The sequence below is a fragment of the Dreissena polymorpha genome, chromosome 8, assembly GCF_020536995.1.
Source record: "Dreissena polymorpha isolate Duluth1 chromosome 8, UMN_Dpol_1.0, whole genome shotgun sequence".
NCBI classification, from domain to species: domain Eukaryota; kingdom Metazoa; phylum Mollusca; class Bivalvia; order Myida; family Dreissenidae; genus Dreissena; species Dreissena polymorpha.
In genome coordinates, this window is record NC_068362.1 from 34011519 (window position 1) to 34035296 (window position 23778).

Here is a 23778-nt window from a genome sequence, read left to right on the forward strand (position 1 = left end):
AACAGTGTGACTCAATTCTGAATATACAGCACCAAATCGAACAAGATCAATTTCGCATACATGTCAAAACACTTAATTACATTCCAGATGGCAGATAACAAGGTTAACATAATGATTAATCACTTAAAACAACCGACATTATAGCATCATATCGCAAAGTGTATAAACATGATTAATTATTAGCTTTGTGCATGCATTTACATATCACATATACATATATGTTTCAAATATGTTTTGTTCTAGGTAATCTACAGCTTGTTCAAGTGTGTGTATATGAAGAGTATTCGAAAAAACAAGTATATAGCTTGTGTTAGAATGCATAAAAGAGGTCAGTCGCAAACACGATAAATTGTTTTAACAATATCTTAGTCTGGGAAATGGGTATGTTAATTGATTTTTAACCATAAATGAGACAAAAACATAACTAAATCTGGCATCTTAGTAATTTTCATCGTCGTTTAATTATAAACTTCAATTAAAAACATGGGAAAAAATGCATAACCCCTCGCGAATTTTTGTAGATCAAGCAATTTAGATATGAAAAACATATAAACATACCAATTATATACACAAAGCAAATATGTGAATTGATAGCTAATGTGAATATCTACACGCAAAACAAATGCACAAAAATCTGTGTAGGAAATTATTGTAATATTTAACAACTATTTAATCAATTCTAGTGCGATATTTACGCAATAATTTACATTTTGGTAAATGTTTACTTTAAAATAACTATTAAGTACTCAACTGCAAGTCAGACACCTGTCATTCAAAACAAATTTTGTAAAATTGACAAAATATTCATTTGTATTCTTCATATTGTAGCAGTAGTTTAGGAGTAGTTTCTTTTAATGTTATTTACATTTATCTTATTACATCTAAAAGTGTTTGTGCCTTCTCTGAACGTTTTGCCTTCTAGATTGATTTGTTATCATGTTTGCTAAATTCATTCATATTCACCAAGTTTAGGGTAAAAAATAACTTGTATAGTGAGTAACTCGTTGAAACTCGTAATAGAAAGTACAAAGAAACACTCTTTGGCCGAACTATATACCAATCCTAATTTGTTCGGCGATATGATTATGAACAAATATCGTTTTTGACTGAACCGTATTAAAAAACATTCAAATACAATAAGCACACATATATCGTTTTCGAAAAGAGTATATAGAACAAGAAAACACACAAAACACATGTGGCATCTTCATCCTTTAACGTATTCTCCTAAACGTGCATTATATGTGTAATATTTTTTTAAGTTAAAACTCCCCGTCGCTTTTTTGTTTAAATTTCTGCAAAAGTCTTTGACATTTTTTTAACTTCTGTTGTGAAGGTTATTCTCACTTTCAATACATGCAAGTATTTCTTTTTTCCCTGGTAATTTACCCATAATCAAAAAACGATCAAAGTGTCTGTGAACAGCTCCTTTTTCGTTTTCACTCCATTGCTTTTTGGCTTCTTGTGTTGTTCTCCTGGTATTTGAAGTACCACTTTCTGTACACGGATAATAAAACACCATATGACGTCGCTAACTGCCATGTGTAAGATATTCATATTAAATATATATACTTCAGTACAATTTTTCATAGCAAAATTACGACAAAAGCGTCCAGGTACTTACGGCACCTGATAATGACATCGATGTCACACGACAAATTTGGAAACATTATTTTGCCTAATGAATCAAACAATTACTTTTTTAAAGTCGGCTGATGTAGCATGTCATAACATATACCAGGTTGTTCCAAACATGTTATCAAAGTTCGAAAAAGTATACAATGAATAGTTTTTACAGATACTAATAAGACAAAAGGTATGCACGGTTAAATGAAAGGTATTGTACTTCTCTGGACAAATATGTTGGAAGAAAAAATAACTGGTGAACGGACTGTGGTTCACGGTAAATCCTGTATGTATTGTGCGGTGGTGGGTATAAAATCTTTTTTTACCCATGTCAGAATGTATCGTATAGTAAAATATCGAGTAGACGCTATTGTTTTTTTGTCGTTAAGATAAAATATCAACCAATGTCCATATGTAACACGCAAGTTAAATTTCCTAATGTCTCAGAGTTTCATACACAGTCATTGGCAGCGTATAAGTCTTATACTGAAAATTTAAATTAATGATATTACACTTCTTGGATAAGCGATAATTAACGTTTTTGTGATTATGATGAAGTCGATGTTTATAGACTACAGTGGTTAATACACATGCTCACCAGTTTCATTGACAGTTGTAAATTCTAAATTCTTTGTGTATATAAAGATTTTGATAGTTCATAGTCACTACAACTGGTAAACAATATTTTATTCTTTAAAAATTCGCATAACGTGTGCTATAACATGTTAATATAATGATCATCGACGTACGTGTTATGTTAAGCCCAAATACTAATTAGCATTACCCGGAATAAATATTGGCACGATATAATTTAAGGCAAAATTACGCCCATTTCACTGAAGACTAAACCAAACCAGAAAATACCCCTTAGTAGCTTCGACATAGTGAAATATTACAAACCGTCTCATCGACTTCTTTCGTGTGTACGGATGTTGTTTGTCCTGGTTCCTGGCTGTCCGTAGATCTAGTAGTCATTGTGTTGCCTATTCAAAACAACAATAAAAATGGTATAACACATAATTTAATCAGAGTTAAAAAGTTCGTTATTCATGAAACCATTTAGTACAACACATTGGCATTAATTCCTTGTACAACAATTACAATAATTTCATGATGTTCATAATATGATTTTAGGCATGTGTAGTAATAACAAAATCAATTTGAAACATACCCTTTTTTGTTCCGTACATTTCTGAAAATGCAAAAAACAAATACACATTATCAGACAGAACGCATTTCAAGTAGAGCTTGACGACGTTCAATGATAAACCATTTTAATTCACGGCTAAAAGGTATTTAACCAGAAAATACGCCTTAGTAAGGCAAAATTACGCCCATTTTAACTGAAGACAAAACCAACTAGAAAATACGCCTTAGTAGCTTCGACCTTGCGAAATATTACAAACCGTCTCATTGACTTCTTCCGTGTGTATGGATTTTGTTTGTCCTGGTTCCAGCTGTCCGTAGATCTAGTAGTCATTGTGTTGCCTATTCAAAACAACAATAAAAATTGGTATTACACATAATCTAGTCAGTGTTAGAAAGTTCGTTAGTTATGAAACCATATAACGCATTTGTATTAATGCATGTGTAGTAATAACAAATCACTGTGAAACATACCCATTTTTTGCTCCGTGCATTTCTGACAATTCAAATAACAAATACACATTATCAGACAGACCGCATTACAGTAGAGCTTGACGACGTTCAATGATTAAACATTTTAATTCACGGCAAAAAGATATTTTAATATCTGTATTTAAAATGAATAACTCATGAATGAACATTAATGTAATCATAAAACTGATTGGCTATATTTATAAAATTAATAATTCAAAAGACATTTAAAGCTAATTTAAAATGTGATAAATATCAGTGATAAATCCACCACAGATGACATCTTTACAATAGAATGTACCTTTCTCCATGGAAGTGTTGGTACTCCATAATCATATCGGAGTTCCTCGCCAATTGCAATGTCTCCGTCGGCGAAAGTGCATAGATGGGGAGTTTGGTTGACTTCAACTATTTTCATTACACAAATTTGTTTTGCGTCTCCATTTTCGGCATCATTTATCATTCGACCCTCATGAAATATATCGTTGGTAGCGTCAATGCTGGATAAGACATTAAAATAAACACTTCTAGTGCTTTAAACTAAAATAACGCGCATGCCATATTTAATTATTATGGTGAAAAAACTAAAGATAATTCTTCTTCTAATGGCGTGATTTAAACGTTTGATGTGGAAAGTGAAGATAATTTGTAGTTACCAGCAAGATTTGTCTCTGTATTTAAAAAAGTAAATGAAGCTGCCTAGACCATCCTTTTCATACTCCTTTTCTAATTGCCGTGCATGTTTTACTCGTGTTATCAGATCCCCTTTGTATTCGAGAAGAAAGTCTCCGTTTTTAAAAGGCTTAGTGGCGAAGACTCCTTCGCCTGGAATATTTATATTTGTAGACATTTTATATTAATAATCATTTTGGTCATATAATTGAAGGCTAGATATAGGCGCCAATAATGTTTCATTCATAAATAATCAATAAATCTTTATGCTACTTCCATACTTCTGCCCAGTTAAGTAACCCAATAGTCCATGTTTGTTTTCTTCTATTTAATGGAAAGGGGCTACGATGTTCTTTTATAATTTCTTAACGACTTTAAACATAACCATATACAAAAATATTTGTACCTATGACATCATTGACGGTTTTTACTTCAAAACCTGGTGGATCAACGTAATTCTGGCAGTACGTTCTTGCGAGATCAAGGGGACTTGGACCCTTTTGGCTACTAAATGTTAAAATGGAAATGTCAATGAGAAAAACAACAAGAGCTGTCAGAAAACAGCGCGCTCGACTATTCAAGTGCTTGACAGTATAAAGTAAGCCACCATGGGTAAATTGTTCATATTCAATAAGGTCAAAGTACTATAGTCATATTCTAACTGGAAGAGGACCATAATTGAAACATATTGATCCTATGTCAATGTCATGTAACTTGTGAATATGTTACTATGTCGTAATAAATAAGTTTAAACCAAACATATTGATCGCTTATGTTTTAAAGAAGTGGTATATTATAGACGATTCTGAGTTCAGGTTTCCACAAAACATATGTATTGAACATTTGTAAAGACATAAAACAAACTAATCAGATTGTATTTCAAGTTTGATAGCAATAGCTTGGGTGGGATGGTTGGACGGTCTTAAGAAAAAACAAATTGCTTTTTTTAACATGTTAAAAAAACAATAAGGAAAACAAAAACATCTTTTTTTTGGGGGGGGATTTTTAGGGTGGGGCGTGTGGGATGGTTTGGGTGAAGTCCATTGTGGTGTTTCAGGTAAGTGTTGTTTTGTCAAAGTATGAATCAAATCTGATCCTAAATAAAGAAGTTATGGCGATTTCATCAAAATTTATTAATTTCACCTTCAGATTCAATGTCAAAGGTCAAGGTAAAATTCAACTTGCCAGATGCAGTACCCTCATGATAGTAAGAAAATATTTGAAGTTTGAAAGCAATAGCCTTGATACTTTAGAAGTAAAGTCGATGTTAACACAAAATTTAACAAAATATTCAACGTTACTAAGTGGAAGAAGGGCCATAACTCTTACAAAATGCTTGTTACAGTTGTCTGCTCTTGTTTATAGATTGGGGTCATGTTGGTCAAGAAGAATTCAAAATATGAAAGCAGCATGTCAAGGGACAATTAAAATATTTGAGGTGGTACGCAAACTTTAACAAAGAATTATTAATAATATGCATATTCTAAGGGGAAAAAGGGGCCATAATTCTTACAAAATGTTGTTTACAGTAGTCTGCTCTTGTTTATGGATTGGGGTCATGTTGGTAAAGAAGTATGCAAAATATGAAAGCAATATGTCAAGGGACAAAGAAAATATTTAAGGTGGTACGCAAACTTTAACATAGAATAACCAATAATTGTTTAACAAAATTTATAAAATATATTCGTGAAATATGTACCGTAAAACAAGCATTGTAATCAAATGATATTTATATAAATCGATCTTTAGAATTCGTCTTCCAGTATTACTTTAACGTTTACATAAAAACGCTTTTTAATAGTAATTGAAAGTTGTAAACATAATTAAAAAACTTACCTTAGTTTAATGCGTTTGTTCGCTCGAAACTCCATTTTTCCAACTTACTTTCACTAAATGATATAAATACCGAGTGTATGATTTTTAAACAGCGCAACCGGGGAACTGTTATAAGCCTGGATACACACTCGATTGTAATTTAGTCAACATTTGTGTATATTTTGTGCATGCCACAAACCCGCTAATCGGGGAAGGCGTTGGATTTCTAATTTAAATTGACAGTTTGGTATTCCATACACGTAGATTAGAGATTTTCGCCTATAACCAACCGGGGAATTCCCCGGTTGGTAGGTGTTCCCCGGTTTGTTGGTGTGTATTCATACGATTTTCCCCGGTTGGTAGGTTTTACAAACTCACACACACACACACACACACACACACACACACACACACACACACACACACACACACACACACACACACACACACACACACACACACACACACACACACACACACACACCACACACACACACACACACACACACACACACACACACCACACACACACACACACACACACACACACACACACACACACACACACACACACACACACACACACACACACACACACACACACACACACACACACACACACACACACACACACACACACACACACACACACACACACACACACACACACACACACACACACACACACACACACACACAATACACAATGTGTTTAGACGGTTCTTGAAAAAATAACAACATTTTTAAACATGTTCAGAGCATAATAAAAAAGTTTTTAATTATTAATTGGGATATACTTTTGGTTGACGTTATTTTTTTTAAATATAAAAAAATAAAACATACTATTATTGATACTATTGGCACATATGTATTCAAAGAGGTTATCTAGGTTGTATTGGTTGCAAAATATCTAACGAAGTGGATCCATTTTTGGTTATGTTTTTCAAGTTTGTTTTTAGAAAGGGCAATTTCTGCTTCTGTCTGTATTTTTATCTTAAGATAATTAAGAAAAATGTTGAAGTTTGGGATACATTTTTTTATTTTCATGTTAAATATGAATGTTTTTATTAAGATTAATATAAAATTTAAAACATCGCTGTAAACCTTTTTGTCGATAATACCAAAAAAAGCCATTTCTTTGTTTAATTTTATTTCAATATTCACTTGTTTTAGAAAGTACTGCAGTTTTGTCCATAATTCTTGAATGTAAGCGCATTCCCAAAATAAGTGGTCAATTGTTTCAATATCTGATTGGCAAAACTCGCACAAACTACACTCTTTCAGTCCGCATTTTGTTAAAAATTTATTTGTTGGTATTATTCGAGATAAGAATTTATATTGAAAGTTACGCAGATATGTATCAATGGTTGACTTAAATGGAATTATATATATTATTCTCCAGTCGGTATTTTCATTTACATTCAATTGTTTTTTCCATTTCATTTCAGTAGAGTTGTCATTTGTATTTTGTGATTTTTGTTGTATACTATAAAGTGTTTTGTTTATTTGCTTGGAATTCTCTATTACATTATAAAACGGTTTTTCTTGCATTGTACATGTATTTATCCCTTGTGTTTGCAATATTGTTTTATATTCGTTTGGAATCGCGGATAATAGTGAATAATAATTTAAAAATTCTTGTCGATTTATGTTATATAAGTATTGCATTTCACTAAACGTATAATATGTATTTATTTGATAATTGTAAAAATGGCCAATTGTTTTTACACCCTTATTATACCAGTTTACTAGGAATATAGATTTGTTATTGATTTTTATATCTTTGTTGTTCCATATAACATGATGACATAAGGGGATATTTTTTGTGAATTATTATATTGGTTTTTGATGTTTTGCCATGCGGTAAGCATCTCTTTTAAGAATACATTTTCTTTACTTACTTTATTTATTATTGCTTCATCTAAGTTACATTCAAATATAAGACTTGTTCCAACGTTTTTTAGTTTTTCGTGTAGCAAGAGTTTCCATTTACCATGATTATTTTTGTTCAATATAACATGCTCGATGTTTTATCTGGCTTCAATTTAAACTCAATAAAGACCACGTGACCAAAGTTTTCAGTCGCCGAAATGACTTGCAAAATGCAACATATTATACTTTTCAAATTAGGTTAACTTTGTTTCACTGATAACGCGTTTAACCTTGTACTATAATTAAAGGAAAAAAGTACGTATTCCAAGTATCTACCATTGGATGAACCAGGATAGTTATTTTAGTCGCTCGTTTCGTGCGAAGCAAAATTAAGTTAACTTTGTTTCACTGATTTTACGTTTTACCTTGTACTATAATTAGAGGAAAAATGTACGTATTCCAAGTATCTACAATTGGCTGAACCAGGATGGTTATTATAGTCGCTCGTTTCGTGCGAAGCAAAATTAAGTCATATTTGTAACATTTTCCAACTAATTTACTTCCCCCTTGAAATCCATTCAATTATCACAAAAGTCACGACTTACCTCCTGTTCCTATTAAATTGGCAGTTTGTTAAATATGGGTTGTATGCGTTGACGACCAGTCTCATTTAAAAATTTGTGACCTTAAATATTATGATACCATGTAAAAAAGCATGACTGCCACACACCTACATATCTTGCTTTTGTATTGCAGTAATTTTGATCATTTAATTGGTATCGCTCTTATACAATACATTTCAAGAGCTTACTGGACATACAAGTATAGTTATGACCTTAAACAATTATCAGTACATTAAAATGTACTATTTTCGATGATACATGCCACAAGTTTATTTTTTATAAGATAATACAGTTACCCGGCAGATGCACCAGCACAACTCTCTTCTATAATTCTGAACCGCAAAGCGTTGATTGATTTACGTAGGACCACAAACATATTTTTTTCATTACCGGTAGTGATGTTGGACATTACAGTGTATTGAGAAATCATTATACTGTTGTTCGTCTAATAAATAATTAAATTACACTGAAAACAATACACACATTTAAATAGACTATTTTAAGTTGCATAGTTCAACAAAAACGAAAATAACGGTGATAAAAATGATGGAATGCACAGTTAACCTGATAATAGCAATATGATATTGTAAATTTTTTGTTGTCTGATTCATGTGAGTATAAACAGAAAAATCTATGTTTATGCTTAAGGTCACACGACTTGATCAGATGTTCGTCGGATATGCCTCACCTTAAGTGCATAGCATGGAACATTTGTTTTTATATTATATTTCTTATTGCGTCGGAACGGTCCATTTATCTTTTTATTCTGATTAAGCCTGAATATTGTACGTTATAGACGGTTTATTCTTCAGTAAAAAAAGTACAAAATTAAAGCATTTTTAAAACTGATTACGTATGACAGAACGCCCAACAAACATAAATGAAACAGTTTTATTTTTCCGCGCCCTGAGCTCGCCTCTGATTATACCGAAAAATGGAATATGAATATTTGTATTTGTATTTTTATTGCGCTTGCTCAAGCGTGGTGGCGAAAGTCCGACCAATAACGGTCCAATTTTTGCGTGGCCTAACATGGTATTGACAAACTATAGCTTTACAATTTTGTTATATTTTTTGAATTTAAACATGACTAAAACTAGAAGAATTGTCTAATGATGCCATTATTTTTTAAGACAAAGTTGAACTCGGCTGATAGATACATATGTGGATTAATGATTATGAATAAAGAGATACATCAATGCCTCGGGGCGAATACACATACAGTGGAACTAAAGCTTCACCAGCCGGAGAGAAAACCTCTATTTAAGGGCAAAATTTCCATACAGTGTGACAAGGGCATTTAATTGTTTAATTAAGCTTTTTACGTGCTTTGTCCATTCATCGACGGAATCGATATAACGCAGCAAACTGTTTCCTCAAGAACTCGATGCGTGTCGTTACAAAACCCAGATGGCTCCTTTTTGAAACAATAACTTATTAAGTGAAATGTTCCTGCATTATAAACATAGTATATCATTTACGTTCGTTCTGGGTCCAAATACTCATGCATTCATTGAAAGAACAATGCTATGTCAAACATTCAAATTTATATGGGGTTTCGTTTTAAGACCAAAATCATTATTTGAGGTTAAACGGTGAAAAGAGAATTTAATTGTTAAAATACAAGCAACAATGTCAACATATACATTTTTTTTGTTTCACACACAAGAACCAGATTTTTTCTAAATGAAAAAGGTGATATTGTTAAAAAATGGGTGTGGTGGACTCAAATACACTCTCACCGCGAGGTTGACAATTTATTTACGGCGGATACATGTTGAGGATGCCGTTCTTCAAAGTTACATAGTAGACACAACAGCAAACCCAATCATGTGCATGAAACCTGCAAGATACTCGGTTGAAATGTTTTATTCAGATACAAAGTTTGTATTTAAACACCTTTTCGAAGGGGGGGGGGGGTTGAACAACAGGCCTTTGTAGGCAGCAACAAAACGTAAATTTTGCCTTTCAGTATCGCCAGAAAAAGTCGCAATGCTTCACGTACACATGGTGTTATGACGTTAATCTTCATCGATATGTAAGATGTGACAGCTACACACACACGGTGTAAAGTTGTCAAGATTGAATTGCAAAATAAAGTTTCTGTTACACACACATCCATGATTGGTTCCTTTATAGACGCATACATTTTGAGTGTACCATACTAAAAATTTACGTTTCGGAAAAAAATATAGAACAACTATATTGTGTTGTGCAAATGCAAAATACTATATAAAGATCATACTGTAATAAAACAATACAAAATAAGCTCTACACATTATCAATGGTCGTGGAAGCAAAGAGCATAGTAGCCGGTTGCCTAAACATCCATTGTGTCTGTTATTTTCTCCGGAAAAGGCCTCTTACTCATATACACATATGACGTAGTATGAATGGTTATACATACTGTGTACATGTTTTACTTAGACTTCATATGGAATGAAACTGTCTCTTGCATCCAAACACACACAGTTTTTAGGACGAGGAATGCATTTAAAGGATGCAATTCCCTACTAACAAACACTCACTGTTCAGTCAGCATTCGGCCTTCATGTTTACCAGATGTTAACCTAACATTCTATCTCGTCTTTCACATGGGCCGTTTAGCTGTGATGTAATGTTCTAGATGCTTTATTGACCCATGTAATAAAACTAACACGTAATCTTTGTAGACAATGTGGGAGATTCCCGGCGCATACGATATAAATCAAACCTACTAATGCAAATGATTCAATTCAATTCGTGGCTTGGCCTTGGGTATGTTTGCAAATATCTGATATCGTTAATGGCCAATAGGCATTCCGAACATTGCACGTGAATGCCAAAGGGTGACGCATATTAGCCCACGCAGAATAATCTAACCGATTTTGCTACGTAATAGTATTTGTCGAGATACAAGTTAAAAAACAGCTACAATTTATTTTATGCTTTCCGGTGGTTTATAGAGAAATATCAGTGAATTAAAACTGATTATTTCACTGTTTCAAACAGTTAAAAATAACAGTGAAAATTATCGAAAATGTTCACTGTTTACTGTGAAATGACGTCATTTTTTTCGACGAAATGACGTCATTATACCAGCGAAGTTCTTTAGTTAAACTCTTTAACAATGTATATAAACGGTGAAAAAAGCATAAAATAAAAAGAAAATTTGTTGGATTTGATGGAATATCGATTTTAATTCACTCGTGATCATAGAAAATACATATTATTTTCTATGATCACTCGTGAATTAAAATCGATAATCCACCGAATCAAACAAATACCCTCTATATAATCAACCAGGATGGTTATTAGTCATGCGCTGTCTGCGTGAATTTGCCGCGTTTTACTGACTCTTGCATATATTTACTTCCCGCATTCGTCATTTTTGGAAAAAAACCAGACACACATCATGTTTTGTTTTTTGATTTGTTTGACGCATTGTTTTAACCCTGACCTAGATTGATAATGTTACCTGACACGAACGAGTACATGTCATCGGAAATTAACATTTGCAAATTCTAACATTTACAACTGTTTATTTTTATTAAGCAAAGATAGAGTCTCACTTATTTTGCAGATCTAATTGAAATATGGTGAACAAAATGGAATAGAGGATTTTACGACTTGACTCGAGTCCGTTCAATCGGTGATAAAGAAAGTTGATGTTTTTTTATCTGCGCTGTCTTCTTGTTCACATATATTAACGTGTGAAAAGAAGGCAAGCGTGCTGTAAATCCGTTAACACTCAGCCAGTACAAGTATTTAATTGCGCGATCCGACAAATGGTAAAGTAATTCCGAAACTAAGACGCATGGCTGATTCTTTTTTATTGTTGTTTACAGCAATGTAAAAAGCACTTACAATTGATAATTGTTAAACTGTATACACACCATTAACGTTTGTCCCAATATATAGACTATTACAATACGCAGTGCGATTCATGTTCTATTAATCATTGACTTTCAATTCCAAGTTGACAGATGTATCGTAAAAGACAATTGGTGGAGCCTATGTCAAAATGTTTTGATATTGTTTTTACCGTACAAATGTTATAGCATATGACCTGCGTCATGTGAAAATGGGTCTTATGAATCATGCGACCATCATAGCTCCAGACCAGCCTGTGTATTCGTGGAGTCTGGTTAGTAGCCACTCAGTATGGCGAGCGGTTCGACGCATAATCCCAAGAAACTAGGTTTCTCATGAGAACCTAGGTTCTCAGAATGAGAACCTGAGTTCTCGCTTGAAGATTGCACATGGCTTCAAGAACCCAAGTTTTCAAATGAGAACCTAAGTTTTCATGAGAACCTAGGTTCTCATTTGAAAACCTAGGTTTTCATGATAACCTAGGTTCTCATTTGAAAACCTAGGTTTTCATGAGAACCTAGGTTCTCAGAATGAGAACCTAGGTTCTCATGAAAAACCTAGTTTCTTGGGATTATGCGTCGAACTGCTTGCAATATCCGTGGTTTTCATTTGGGAACCATAGGTTCTCTGAGAACCTAGGTTCTCATGAGAACCTAGGTTCTCATTATGAGAACCAATGTTCTCATAGAACCTAGGTTCCCATGAGAACCTAGGTTCTTTGAAAACCTAGGTTCTCTGAGAACCTAGGTTCTCTGAAAACCTAGGTTCTCTTAAAACCTAGGTTCTCAGAGAACCTAGGTTCCATGAGAACTTAGGTTCTCTGAGAACCTAGGTTTTTAGAGAACCTAGGTTTTCAGAATTACGCGTCGGACGGCGTAAACTTGCTCGTTTGGAATACGGGACACATATTATTCAGGGCGCAGGATCAATGGGGTTCACATATGATTACACACGAGCTGGACAGAATGAAAACACGTCGTTAAGAACTTTATTTTTGCCGATATCTCAAGTTATTTAAATATGTTTGCAAAGTCTTTAGCGCATAAGTTTTTCTTGCAGTGTTGCCGATATCTTACGATTGAATAATACATTATTACACATAATCAATAGAGATAAAACTTGTATTTTATAACATAATGATTGCTTCCTACATGTAGGTCACAGACATACTTAAAATAGAAAACTGTACCGTACAGTCGTTTGAGGCCCGAACAAGGGAACTGAATATTTGAAACTCATTTAATGCTGTAACAATGTATTATGTAACGATTGATCTGAATTTTTAGTCTCATAATAATATTTACAATTAAAGAAGTATTTCATAAACAGTTCAATTTTTTATTAACGTGTTCAGACCAATGTCGACCGATTACTTTACTAATTTCATTCCTCAAGAACACCTATGCACGGAAACATGAACAAGAGGCGGTCACCGTAGAATATTACTGAGCATTGTCTGAACATTTTTCAGAAAATGCTCTTGGGGAGAAACATTCACGGTTTCACCCCTATTTCTATTCATTTTACACATATGCCGCCAGCGTGTACCAAGCAATGGAGACAACTGGAGGTTAATTATGGCAAGCGGTTCGACGCATAATCCCAAGAAACTAGGTTTCTCATGAGAACCTAGGTTCTCATGAGAACCTAGGTTTATGAAATCCCAAGAAACCAGGTTTCTCACGAGAACCTAGGTTCTCATGAGAACCAAGGTTTATGAAATCCCAAGAAACCAGGTTTCTCATGAGAACCTAGGTTCTCATGAGAACCTAGGTTTTCATGAGAACCTAGGTTCTCATTTGAAAACCTTGGTTTACGCTTGAGAACCTAGGTTCTCATGAGAAACTAGGTTTTTCATGAGAACCTAGGTTCTCATAGACACATAGAACTTAGGTTCTCATGAGAACCTAGGTTCTCATTCTGAGAACTTAAGTTCTCGTTTGGTATCCTAGGTTTTCACAAGAACCTAGGTTCTCATTTGAAAACCTAGGTTCTCATGAGAAACCTAGTTTCTTGGGATTATGCATCGAACCGCTTGCCATAACTCAGGCCGCTATGATTCACGCAACGTCTCGTGGTCGCATTTGTTGACATGAAAGCTCCTTTTTTCAAAATTGTTATGTTATGTTTATCACAAATGATTGAATGAATCAGGTTTGGTTGTGTTGTGTTTTCCTGATTATCGTTTGAAGTAGCTTCGTACTGATTTATATGTATCGATGCGCTGAAATGCCCTTGAAATATCTGATACGATGCACTGATTGTAGCTACTTGTGTTATTTGCTGTTTAATTCCTTCTTTTATTTTCGATTTCCGAAATGCGTTTAATAGACGTGATCAGATATTTCTTCACTTTGACATTATAGAAATACAAACTGACACATAATACAACTACCAACTTGCTTTTAGGAGTCTTTACACCATTCGAAATATGAGTATACTTTGAAATTGGAATATGTTTTTCTTGATGACCGTGTAATAGCTCCTACGTTCGTTTGTTGAAACTACGCTAGCCAAACGTATTTGTGATGTATAAGAATGACTTTCTGATAAAAGATGTATAAATATTGGGGGTCATTTTTAAAATACATATTTACATGTATTTCTTAAACTTATGTATAGGTTAAAACAATTTAGGTATGTTTTAGATTTTTTTGTATAAACATTGCATGATTAATGCAACATTCTTATATTTTCTGTTCACCCAACACATTTACGATATACATCAATGGCGGTTTTACCAACCTAGCAGTATTTATACGCCCATATTTTGATGAACATACAATATCATAAACATTATTATTATACAGAGGCCAGAAAAGAGAGACAAATACAAATGGCCATTTTAATGATGTTAAATGGTTCAAGCCATATAACCGGCAATTAAACATAGCATGCTACTGATTTTTAATACAACGTCAATTGTTAACGTGATAAATATATGACTAAAACTTATTATGTCGCTTATAAGACGGTCTTTGCATTGTCCAAGTAGCTGCCATATATAGAACCAGAACGAGTATTGGTCTTTCGCTTTGTGTCTACCAAGAAGCATGCTATTTGTAATATTGCAAACTGACGTCCGTTTATATTGAATATTCTCTCTTGAATGAATTTTGTATTTTTCGAGTGCTTTCTACCATCGCTCGTGCATTAAATACGATAAAATAACAACTGCTATTTTTATATTATTCTTTGCTTCAATCATTTGTTTAAACTGGAGGATTTGGCAGGAAATATGACGCCATGACGTCGAAAAATACTTATTTCACAAATTAAAGAGTGAAAATTATCGATAGTTTTCGCTTTTATTTTTCAGTGGTTAAACAGTAAGGTAATCGCTTTTAAATCGCTGATTTTTCTTCATAAAGCATAGCAAGCATGCAATAAAAGAGACTCTTTCAAGAATAACTTTTTTTAATTGAATAGTTTAATTTATCATGTGTTGTAATCAAATAAGAATCACAAGGGTTGAATAATGTCAATAAAACGAATTTCTTATAGATGTGACATACAATATAGCCTTATTTAAAATATAAGGAAAACATCAAATTTAGCAAACGTAAAATCATAAAAAAACACGAAAGGTGGTTATTATTAAACGAAAACAAAAAGGAATCACATAAAACATAATTACAGAAGGCGAGTATCAACCTATTCAGCAATTGTTGCATGAGCACAAGCACGACATGTTAAATTATTTAAAAATTCATGATCGTCCGATACTCACACATATAAGTATAATACATTACAATGTTTGTGATTTACATTATTATACAGGTTTTTATTTAACGAATATTGTCGAAACCATCGTCCAGGAACTCCTTAACGTCATTGTCAAGAACCTTTTTAAGGTCTGGTCTAGTTACTTTCATCCGTTTTGCACCTGTAAAATGGAAATATGTTTATTCGTGTTTTCAAATACATATTAATAAGCGTTAGGAATGCACCGAGGAACATTTGTTTTAATCCGTTTAGAGCAATCCACCATACAATATAAATTGGGTCTAAAAGGGGGATACAGAATTATCACATCGAATATTCATATAAAGTTAAGACGCTTATTTATTAACTTCGTTCTCTTTGACTGACTGGTAAAATGATTTTGTACACAGACGTTCACCAAAAGAACAACAAAAAGAAAGCAAGAAACCATGAGTTCATCAAAAGTAATTAATCGATAAGAACAATCCTGTATTATACAACGTTCAACTGACAATGTTACCTTTTTCGTAGGCATCATCCAGTTCAGACCGGCGGGTTTCAGGGCTTGTCGCTTTCTTCTTGTCGTCTTGTTTAAATTGTTGGTCAATTTCCATGGCGTCATTTTTGCCTTTGAAGATGTGCTTTACGTTTTCCTTGATTGTCGCGGCTGAGACAGGTTTGCTATTATGTAATATGTTGTAATAGAACATTTGTAACTGATACATAAGAACTAATATATTAATTCGCCCCATTGATGCAAAAGGGTACCACGTGACATTTAAATTAAATGTCAAATGGTACCTTTGTGCACCAATTGGGCGAAATACATTATTTAATTGTGCGTATTTGGCCATTTCTATGAAGTTATGCTTGTAAGCACACATGGTTATTTTACTGAAAAAATGATTATTATGATGAAAATCACATAAAATTTGAAAACATAAAAACGTTGCTATGGTTGAATTATTTTCAGTGCTTACAAAGGGTTTCGTAGTTCATTACCGTCACCATCGTCGGATACCCACGACTAATTCATTCCGTTACTCTCCAGCATTAGCCGTGGGACAATATAAGCAATACACGCCGTTTTGACATAAACTTTAACCTTTCAGTAGACCAACGAAATCGCAGTTTACAAAAAGAATTTCGCTTTAGAGGTGTCAATGCTTCGCCTGGATAATTGCGATTTGATACACCAAGCTTTTCCATCCACCTGTCCGAGTGCTTAAAAAGACATCGCGTCCATGTACGAGACTAGAGATACTTTTACTCTGAAAGTTGTTAAAATTCTCAATTTTAAAGTATACGCATGCACGACGAAATTCCATTTCTACGGACGAAGCAATTTTGACAACAAACCCGAAGTCTCTATATTACGAGTTGTATCATTGGTAAAAAATATCCTCATGAAACCGTGGGGGATCCAATGAAATTGCTGGATTTGACACACCCTAAAACGGTGAAAAGAGCTCGTAATGTCCCACGGTCGATAAATGGAGAGTAACGGAATGGGTCGAACGTGAGTATCCGACGATGAGCCGTCACCTGAAAAAATAACTTAATTTTATCATGTATATGCAATTGTTAAATAAATGAATGACATTCTACACTTACCTGGGTTTCTCGAGAATCTCGTGTTTTGTTTTACCCTTCACCAAAACTTCGTACAATTGACAAATGTATTTGTCTGTCTCATTTGGTTTCATATGTTTCTCCTCTCGGACGGCAGCCCAATGAAGTGTCTTCTTTCTCAGTTCTTTGTTCACGCTCTGACTGACTTCCTTTGGACATGCACGTTGCTGGGTTTCAAACAGCAGCAGTTGCGTCTGAACGATGCTCTGTACCTTTTTGTGAAACGCGCGTAAAACAGACAATCGATATGATTAAAAAAGTGTATACAAATATCTTAACATTATTACATTTTTGTAAAATGTTGTTGCAAAGAAGAATATGCTTTGTAACATGTGAATTTATGTAAAATAAACGCATCTTGGTCCTGTAAATAGAGTGTATCGTGTAACAAAAAAGCATAACACGCGAACTTACGTCATCCACAGACTTTTTGGACTGATCAGGCAAAGCAATATTCGATCTCGCAGCTTTCGTCTTCTGCGTCCTTGCCTCGTATTCTTCCAGTATGGAAACGAAATTTCCGTATACACCGTACAACATTTGCTTGCTCGCTGTAAAGTTAAACGTGAAATAATAAAACATAAATCATTTTTACGTAAGAAGAACATATGTATTCGCCGAACTACCTTAGATCATGTTTGGACTTCATTATTGCACAAATAGCATAAATTACGGGCATGCTAACTGATATCAATAGTTAAATGTTCAGCAGTAACTGGCTCATACCGTTGGCGATTAAAATATACATAATTATTTTGACAAGTTGTTACAACAAAGTAACGAATACATTTCGGACAAAACACTTGACACGAATATATAACTAAAAATACTAAGCTCAAATCCATTGGGTATCTGTCGATCTAAAAGTGCAAATGCACTTGAAGCTTGCGTCCCGAGTTCCTTTTTATATTGTTTAGTACATGATTAGAATATATTTTTAAAATCAAAGTGCATGCCTATTTTTATTTGATTTGAAATTGAGACATTTCCCAACTTTTTTCAGTAAATGCTTCCCATTATATAATTTTGCCATGAGTTAAGTCAAATACATTGATAAAAGAAGTCGCGTGAAAGGACAAAATGTTATCAATAAGTATCATCGGCGTTGCAAGAATACTAAATTTTGATAATGACTGATTCCTATAGTAAATTACTTAAAATTATAATTGAATAATTCGTTTTGCGTCTTCCTTAAATTCAATTTACAATTTTATTAAGTTGAATAGCAAATATTTAGTTTTCTTATGCAGACAAATATAAGGCAGTATAAGGTCTCTTATTTCATGTCTAGATAGCTATGTTTGAGATTATGTCAACTTTATTTAGGAGCAGAAACGTTTCCTCAGGGTGAACGATGAATCAAGTTATCAAGATGTTTTTTTATAGCAGGTGAACTGACGATCTTGAGCAAGAGAATCAAGTAACTGATCATTTGAATATCATGAATTGTTTTAGATGAAACCTGAAATCTCATAATTGATTTCAACGTTGTTGGTCGCTTGAAAAGGAATTTTCTTGTATTTTACTTTGTTATGAAACAATGTTTAAAATAAACGGCCTTCAACTTTTAATAACGATAGTGTATTAACTTTATATGCAGGCAACATATGCTAGTATATTTTGAAATAATTAATATGTTTTTGTTTCTTGTTTAAAGAGGGTTCATTGCATCTTCACTAATAATTTTATCACTAAAGTATTTGCTGCTGATAAGTGATCAACAGCAAACAATTCACCATGATAAGTTGTCCCAGATCATATACCCAGAACAAACCTTCAGCTGCGCGCTGCCTTTGCAGCATGGCCTGTTGTTGAACACCACCGCTTGCTTCCCGAGGTTGAGAGCCATCGCTTGTGCAATCGTACGTCTGCGGTTTGCGTCTACCATCACTGGAGCCAGGCGAAACACTGTTCTCAAGCTTTGCACGTTTCGAGTCATTGTCCGCCTTTTTCGTTTCAGCGCCATTTTTTCCCGGCATTTGGTCCTCATCTTCAGTTCCGCTTAAATTATCCGTGATCATAGCCTCAGATTCAGTTGTGTCCGTGTGTTCCTGACCAGCATTATCTTTTGCGTTTATTTTATCTTTCTGTTTGTCTTCTTGGGCATCCCCGCTTGATGTGATTTTATGTTCTTTGTTTTTTTCATCTTCTGTGACAACTTTCTTCGGCTTACTACTATCTGTCGTTTTTTGTTTTGGCGCATGTACTCCTGGGTTTGGCTGTTTACTCACGCCATTTCCATTGCCTTTTTTATTCTTTAACGGCATTGCTTTCCTGCAACTAGGGTTTCCAGTCTGACCATAATGGTCATGGTTACTATGGGGGTATTGGTAGCCATGATAGTTGTGATGGTCTTGGAAACCAGACTGTGATTGAAGGGGATCAAACTCCTCCCATTGCCGTTGTTCTGGTTTGCCTTTAAGGGGGTCAGTTATACGTGAATTGTCTGTGTCTCTACACGTGCGAGCATTTTTCGAGTTAGACTCATATTTCTGTTCGTGTCCAGTGTATTGAGGCATTGACCCATTTGTCGTTCGACCAGAAACTTCTTGTTCGACGCAAACTGTATCTTCTTCCATAGGTATTTCGTCTGCATGCTGTGTTACAATTAGGATTCTTTTGCCTGATTGGTCAGCCTTTCCGGGCATTCTTTGCCCAATACCAGTCTGACCATAATGGTCATGGTTACTATGGGGGTATTGGTAGCCATGATAGTTGTGATGGTCTTGGAAACCAGACTGTGATTGAAGGGGATCAAACTCCTCCCATTGCCGTTGTTCTGGTTTGCCTTTAAGGGGGTCAGTTATACGTGAATTGTCTGTGTCTCTACACGTGCGAGCATTTTTCGAGTTAGACTCATATTTCTGTTCGTGTCCAGTGTATTGAGGCATTGACCCATTTGTCGTTCGACCAGAAACTTCTTGTTCGACGCCAGCTGTATCTTCTTCCATATGTTCCATAGGTATTCCGTCTGCATGCTGTGTTTCAATTTGGATTCTTTTGCCTGATTGGTCAGCCTTTCCGGGCATTCTTTGCCCAATACCAGTTTGAAGAGTTTCGCGGTTTTCTGCTCTAGATATTTAATATAAACATATAAACATATGTCTTACGGACAAACAAATTGCATTTACACTCTGAAAATTATACAATTATTATATGTGTATATCATTCAATTGACACCAAAATTTATTTTAACAAATCACTATGTCAATAAATGCTAGCACATTATACTTTCACTCAAAATAATAGTTCTTTCCACGAATTCAACTTGTGCTTATAATACAAACAATAATAACAAACATACAAATAAAGTAATTATAAAAATCATTACAATACTACTTCTAATAACAATGTTTGTGATAATAATTATTTTAACAACCGTAAAATACTAATAATACTAATACTAACACTAACAATAATAATAATAATAATAATAATAATAATAATAATAATAATAATAATAATAATAATAATAATAGTAATAATAATAATAATAATAATAATAATAATACCTGTTCATGATGCTGGCGTGTTAGTTTCACAAACACTACTAAGCTGGTTCGAGCAGACAGAGGCTATCTTTATTATTACAAGATATTTTTATAGAAAAAAAACGAAAAATACAACACGTATCCGCAATCAAAACACACACACAAGAGTAGCGGTACATAATGTGACAATTTGATTGATATGAATTTGATAGTTTACAATCAGTTAAAGGTAGAACAAAATTAAGCTACTAAAATACCTGTTGTCCGTTCCGCCGTGTTCAACAGTTAATCTAGAGGACTCTTTGTCCTTCCTGGCCGGGGGTACGTATTGACTGAAGTTGCCGGAAAATAGACAATTCTTACAAGTTACGTTTGGCAGTTGAAAAAGTTTAATCGCTATAGTGTAAGTTTCTTAAGTCCTTCGGATCAAACGTTAAAACATTTCAAAAAGAGTGCAATTGTACTTACTGATAATTGTGGACATGGCAGACATTACATATTATCATCTGCTTGTGATCCTCGGAGGTTCTTCTCAGTTTTTCTTTCTTGTGCTCCTGACATTTCTCTAATTCACCAACATTAGTCTTCGGCCATTCAGTGATGTTTTTCTTACCCAAGATTGCATGCTTTTTGTAAAGATAGTTATGATGCTCCACACATTTGCTACACCAAAGTTGAGAACATTCTTTGCAGTAAAATTCAGCCTCTGTGTTTCCGCCATTTCCCTCACAGGTAAAGCAAGCAAAGTCAAAAAACGAGTCACATCCTCTGTGAATTATATCCTCTAAATTGGAAGCCATTTTGTCACTATTTATACTCCTGTTGTTGTTAACTTAAACATGTAAAATCAATCGTAGTTACTAAATCCAGGTGATATCCGGTCATGTGACTGCGTATCGTGTCTCACTTTATTGTTACCATTACCCATATCGTATTACCAATAGCTATGGGTTTATAAACAAACACGTTAAACAATATACATCGTGATCTGGTTGAGTATGTTAAAATACGAAAAAAAAACACACTTAGATTTTGCTGCACGACGTATTCTTATAAAATGATATTTTTGAAAATCTGAGCTTTTAAACAACCCGGCAGTTATTCAAACTGTTATAACGCATTGATTTATCTGCATGTATCCGCTAGATATTGACAAAATTCAATGCGAAACAGGAGTGTATTGAATGTCGATTTTCATTCAATAACCATAATCAAAGTTAGGTGCGATTTAAATCGCTTTTTACACTGTCTTAGCCAGAGGAAACTTTACGCCGAGGCAATCAACGGGGTATTATTTCCCACGACCCAAACTTAGTTTTGACATGAAACAATCAAAGAATATTTTAATTGTAATCATGTTATAACACAAAACTTATCTAAGATATATCACAGCACCTGCAATTCGCAGGGCACGCGACAGCTCAATAACCCTGTGTGCTATCATTTATTCACATGCATTTTAATAACTAATTTATTTTATGTCGGTTTATTTAAGCCGACGCAACGGTCTTATCATACGACGCTTTTATGCGCTTTTATTAATCAGCAGTTTGTAAACTCTCATAAGAAATACATAAAACAAAAGCGATTTATTATAGATAATTAATGTTCATTTAGAATATGTAATTATTATTTGTATACGCCCGTTGAAAAAGGCACGTATTATAGTTTCACCCTTGGCGGGCGTTCGGCGGCAGGCGGCGGGCGGCGGGCTGCGGCGGGCTGCGGCGGGCTGCGGCGGGCTGCGGCGGGCTGCGGCGGGCTGCGGCGGGCTGCGGCGGGCTGCGGCGGGCTGCGGCGGGCTGCGGCGGGCTGCGGCGGGCTGCGGCGGGCTGCGGCGGGCTGCGGCGGGCTGCGGCGGGCTGCGGCGGGCTGCGGCGGGCTGCGGCGGGCTGCGGCGGGCTGCGGCGGGAGGCGGCGGGAGGCGGCGGGAGGCGGCGGGGGGCGGTGGGCGGCGGTGGGCGGCGGTGGGCGACGGCGACCACAGCAGTGTCCGCTCTCTTATTCAAATAGTTTTCAGGGTCAATCTAGGTCAAGTTAAAATATGGGTCATTCCGGGTCAAAAACTAGGTCACGGGGTCACGTTGTGCATTTCAACGATTTAGCATGGTGTCCGCTCTTTAATTGAAATAGTTTTCATCCGATCTTCACCAAATTTGGTCAGAATTTGTGTCTATATGATATCTAGGTCAAGTTTAAATATGGGTCATGCCGGGTCAAAAACTAGGTCACGAGGTCACTTAGTGCATTTCAAGCATTTAGCATGGTTTCCGCTCTCTAATTGAAGTAGTTTTCATCCGATCTTTACTAAATTTGGTCAGAAGTTGTGTCTAGATGATATCTTGGTCAAGTTTAAATATGGGTCATGCCGGGTCAAAACCTAGGTCACGAGGTCACTTAGTGCATTTCAAGCATTTAGGATGGTGTCCGCTCTCTAATTGAAGTAGTTTTCATCCGATCTTCACCAAATTTAGTAACAAGTTGTGTCTAAATGATATCTAGGTCAAGTTCAAATATGGATCATGCCGGGTCGAAAACTAGGTCACGGGGTCACTTAGTGCATTTCAATGAATTAGTATGATGTCACTCAAATGGTAAAGTTATGTGTTGCTTAATTTTCAAAAATATATCATTTTGCCACTCAAATGGTAAAGTTACAAGTTGTCCAAAACCTTCAAACGGGCGTATCTTGTGACAGTTTGGCACTATTGTTTGAACAATAATTTTCCGTGTGATTGTACATGGTAGTCTATTTAACATTATGATAGATTATTCTAAACGTCTAAACATCCGTTTCAAAATGCTCAATTTCACAAATAATTATACATTATTATACAATACGTTCGATTGATTGTAATTTGGAAATACTAATT

At 34.8% G+C, this 23778-nt stretch overlaps 2 protein-coding genes across 3 annotated transcripts; both read right to left on the minus strand.

Moving 5' to 3' along the window:
- Positions 1-2377: 2377 nt before the first annotated feature.
- Positions 2378-6136, minus strand: LOC127842226 (N-lysine methyltransferase KMT5A-A-like). Its single transcript, XM_052371641.1, has 7 exons — positions 5752-6136; positions 4322-4422; positions 3900-4068; positions 3545-3743; positions 3247-3268; positions 2798-2818; positions 2378-2609 (listed from the first exon to the last, which is right to left on the minus strand). Exons 1-7 carry the CDS (start codon positions 5784-5786, stop codon positions 2494-2496), a joined length of 663 nt encoding a protein of 220 aa, XP_052227601.1. The 5' UTR covers positions 5787-6136; the 3' UTR covers positions 2378-2493.
- Positions 6137-15476: 9340 nt separating this feature from the next.
- LOC127842216 (uncharacterized) lies at positions 15477-22066 on the minus strand. Of its 2 annotated transcripts, XM_052371628.1 has the most exons (7): positions 21374-22066; positions 21163-21237; positions 19189-19688; positions 17829-17965; positions 17397-17626; positions 16303-16463; positions 15477-15963 (listed from the first exon to the last, which is right to left on the minus strand). In XM_052371628.1, the coding sequence occupies exons 1-7, from the start codon at positions 21703-21705 to the stop codon at positions 15866-15868; spliced, it is 1533 nt and encodes a 510-aa protein (XP_052227588.1). In that variant the 5' UTR covers positions 21706-22066; the 3' UTR covers positions 15477-15865. The 2 variants fall into 2 exon arrangements, with proteins under 2 accessions (XP_052227588.1, XP_052227589.1); XM_052371629.1 differs by lacking the exons at positions 21163-21237; positions 21374-22066 and adding an exon at positions 20377-20518 and having other exon boundaries at positions 19189-19995.
- Positions 22067-23778: the final 1712 nt, after the last annotated feature.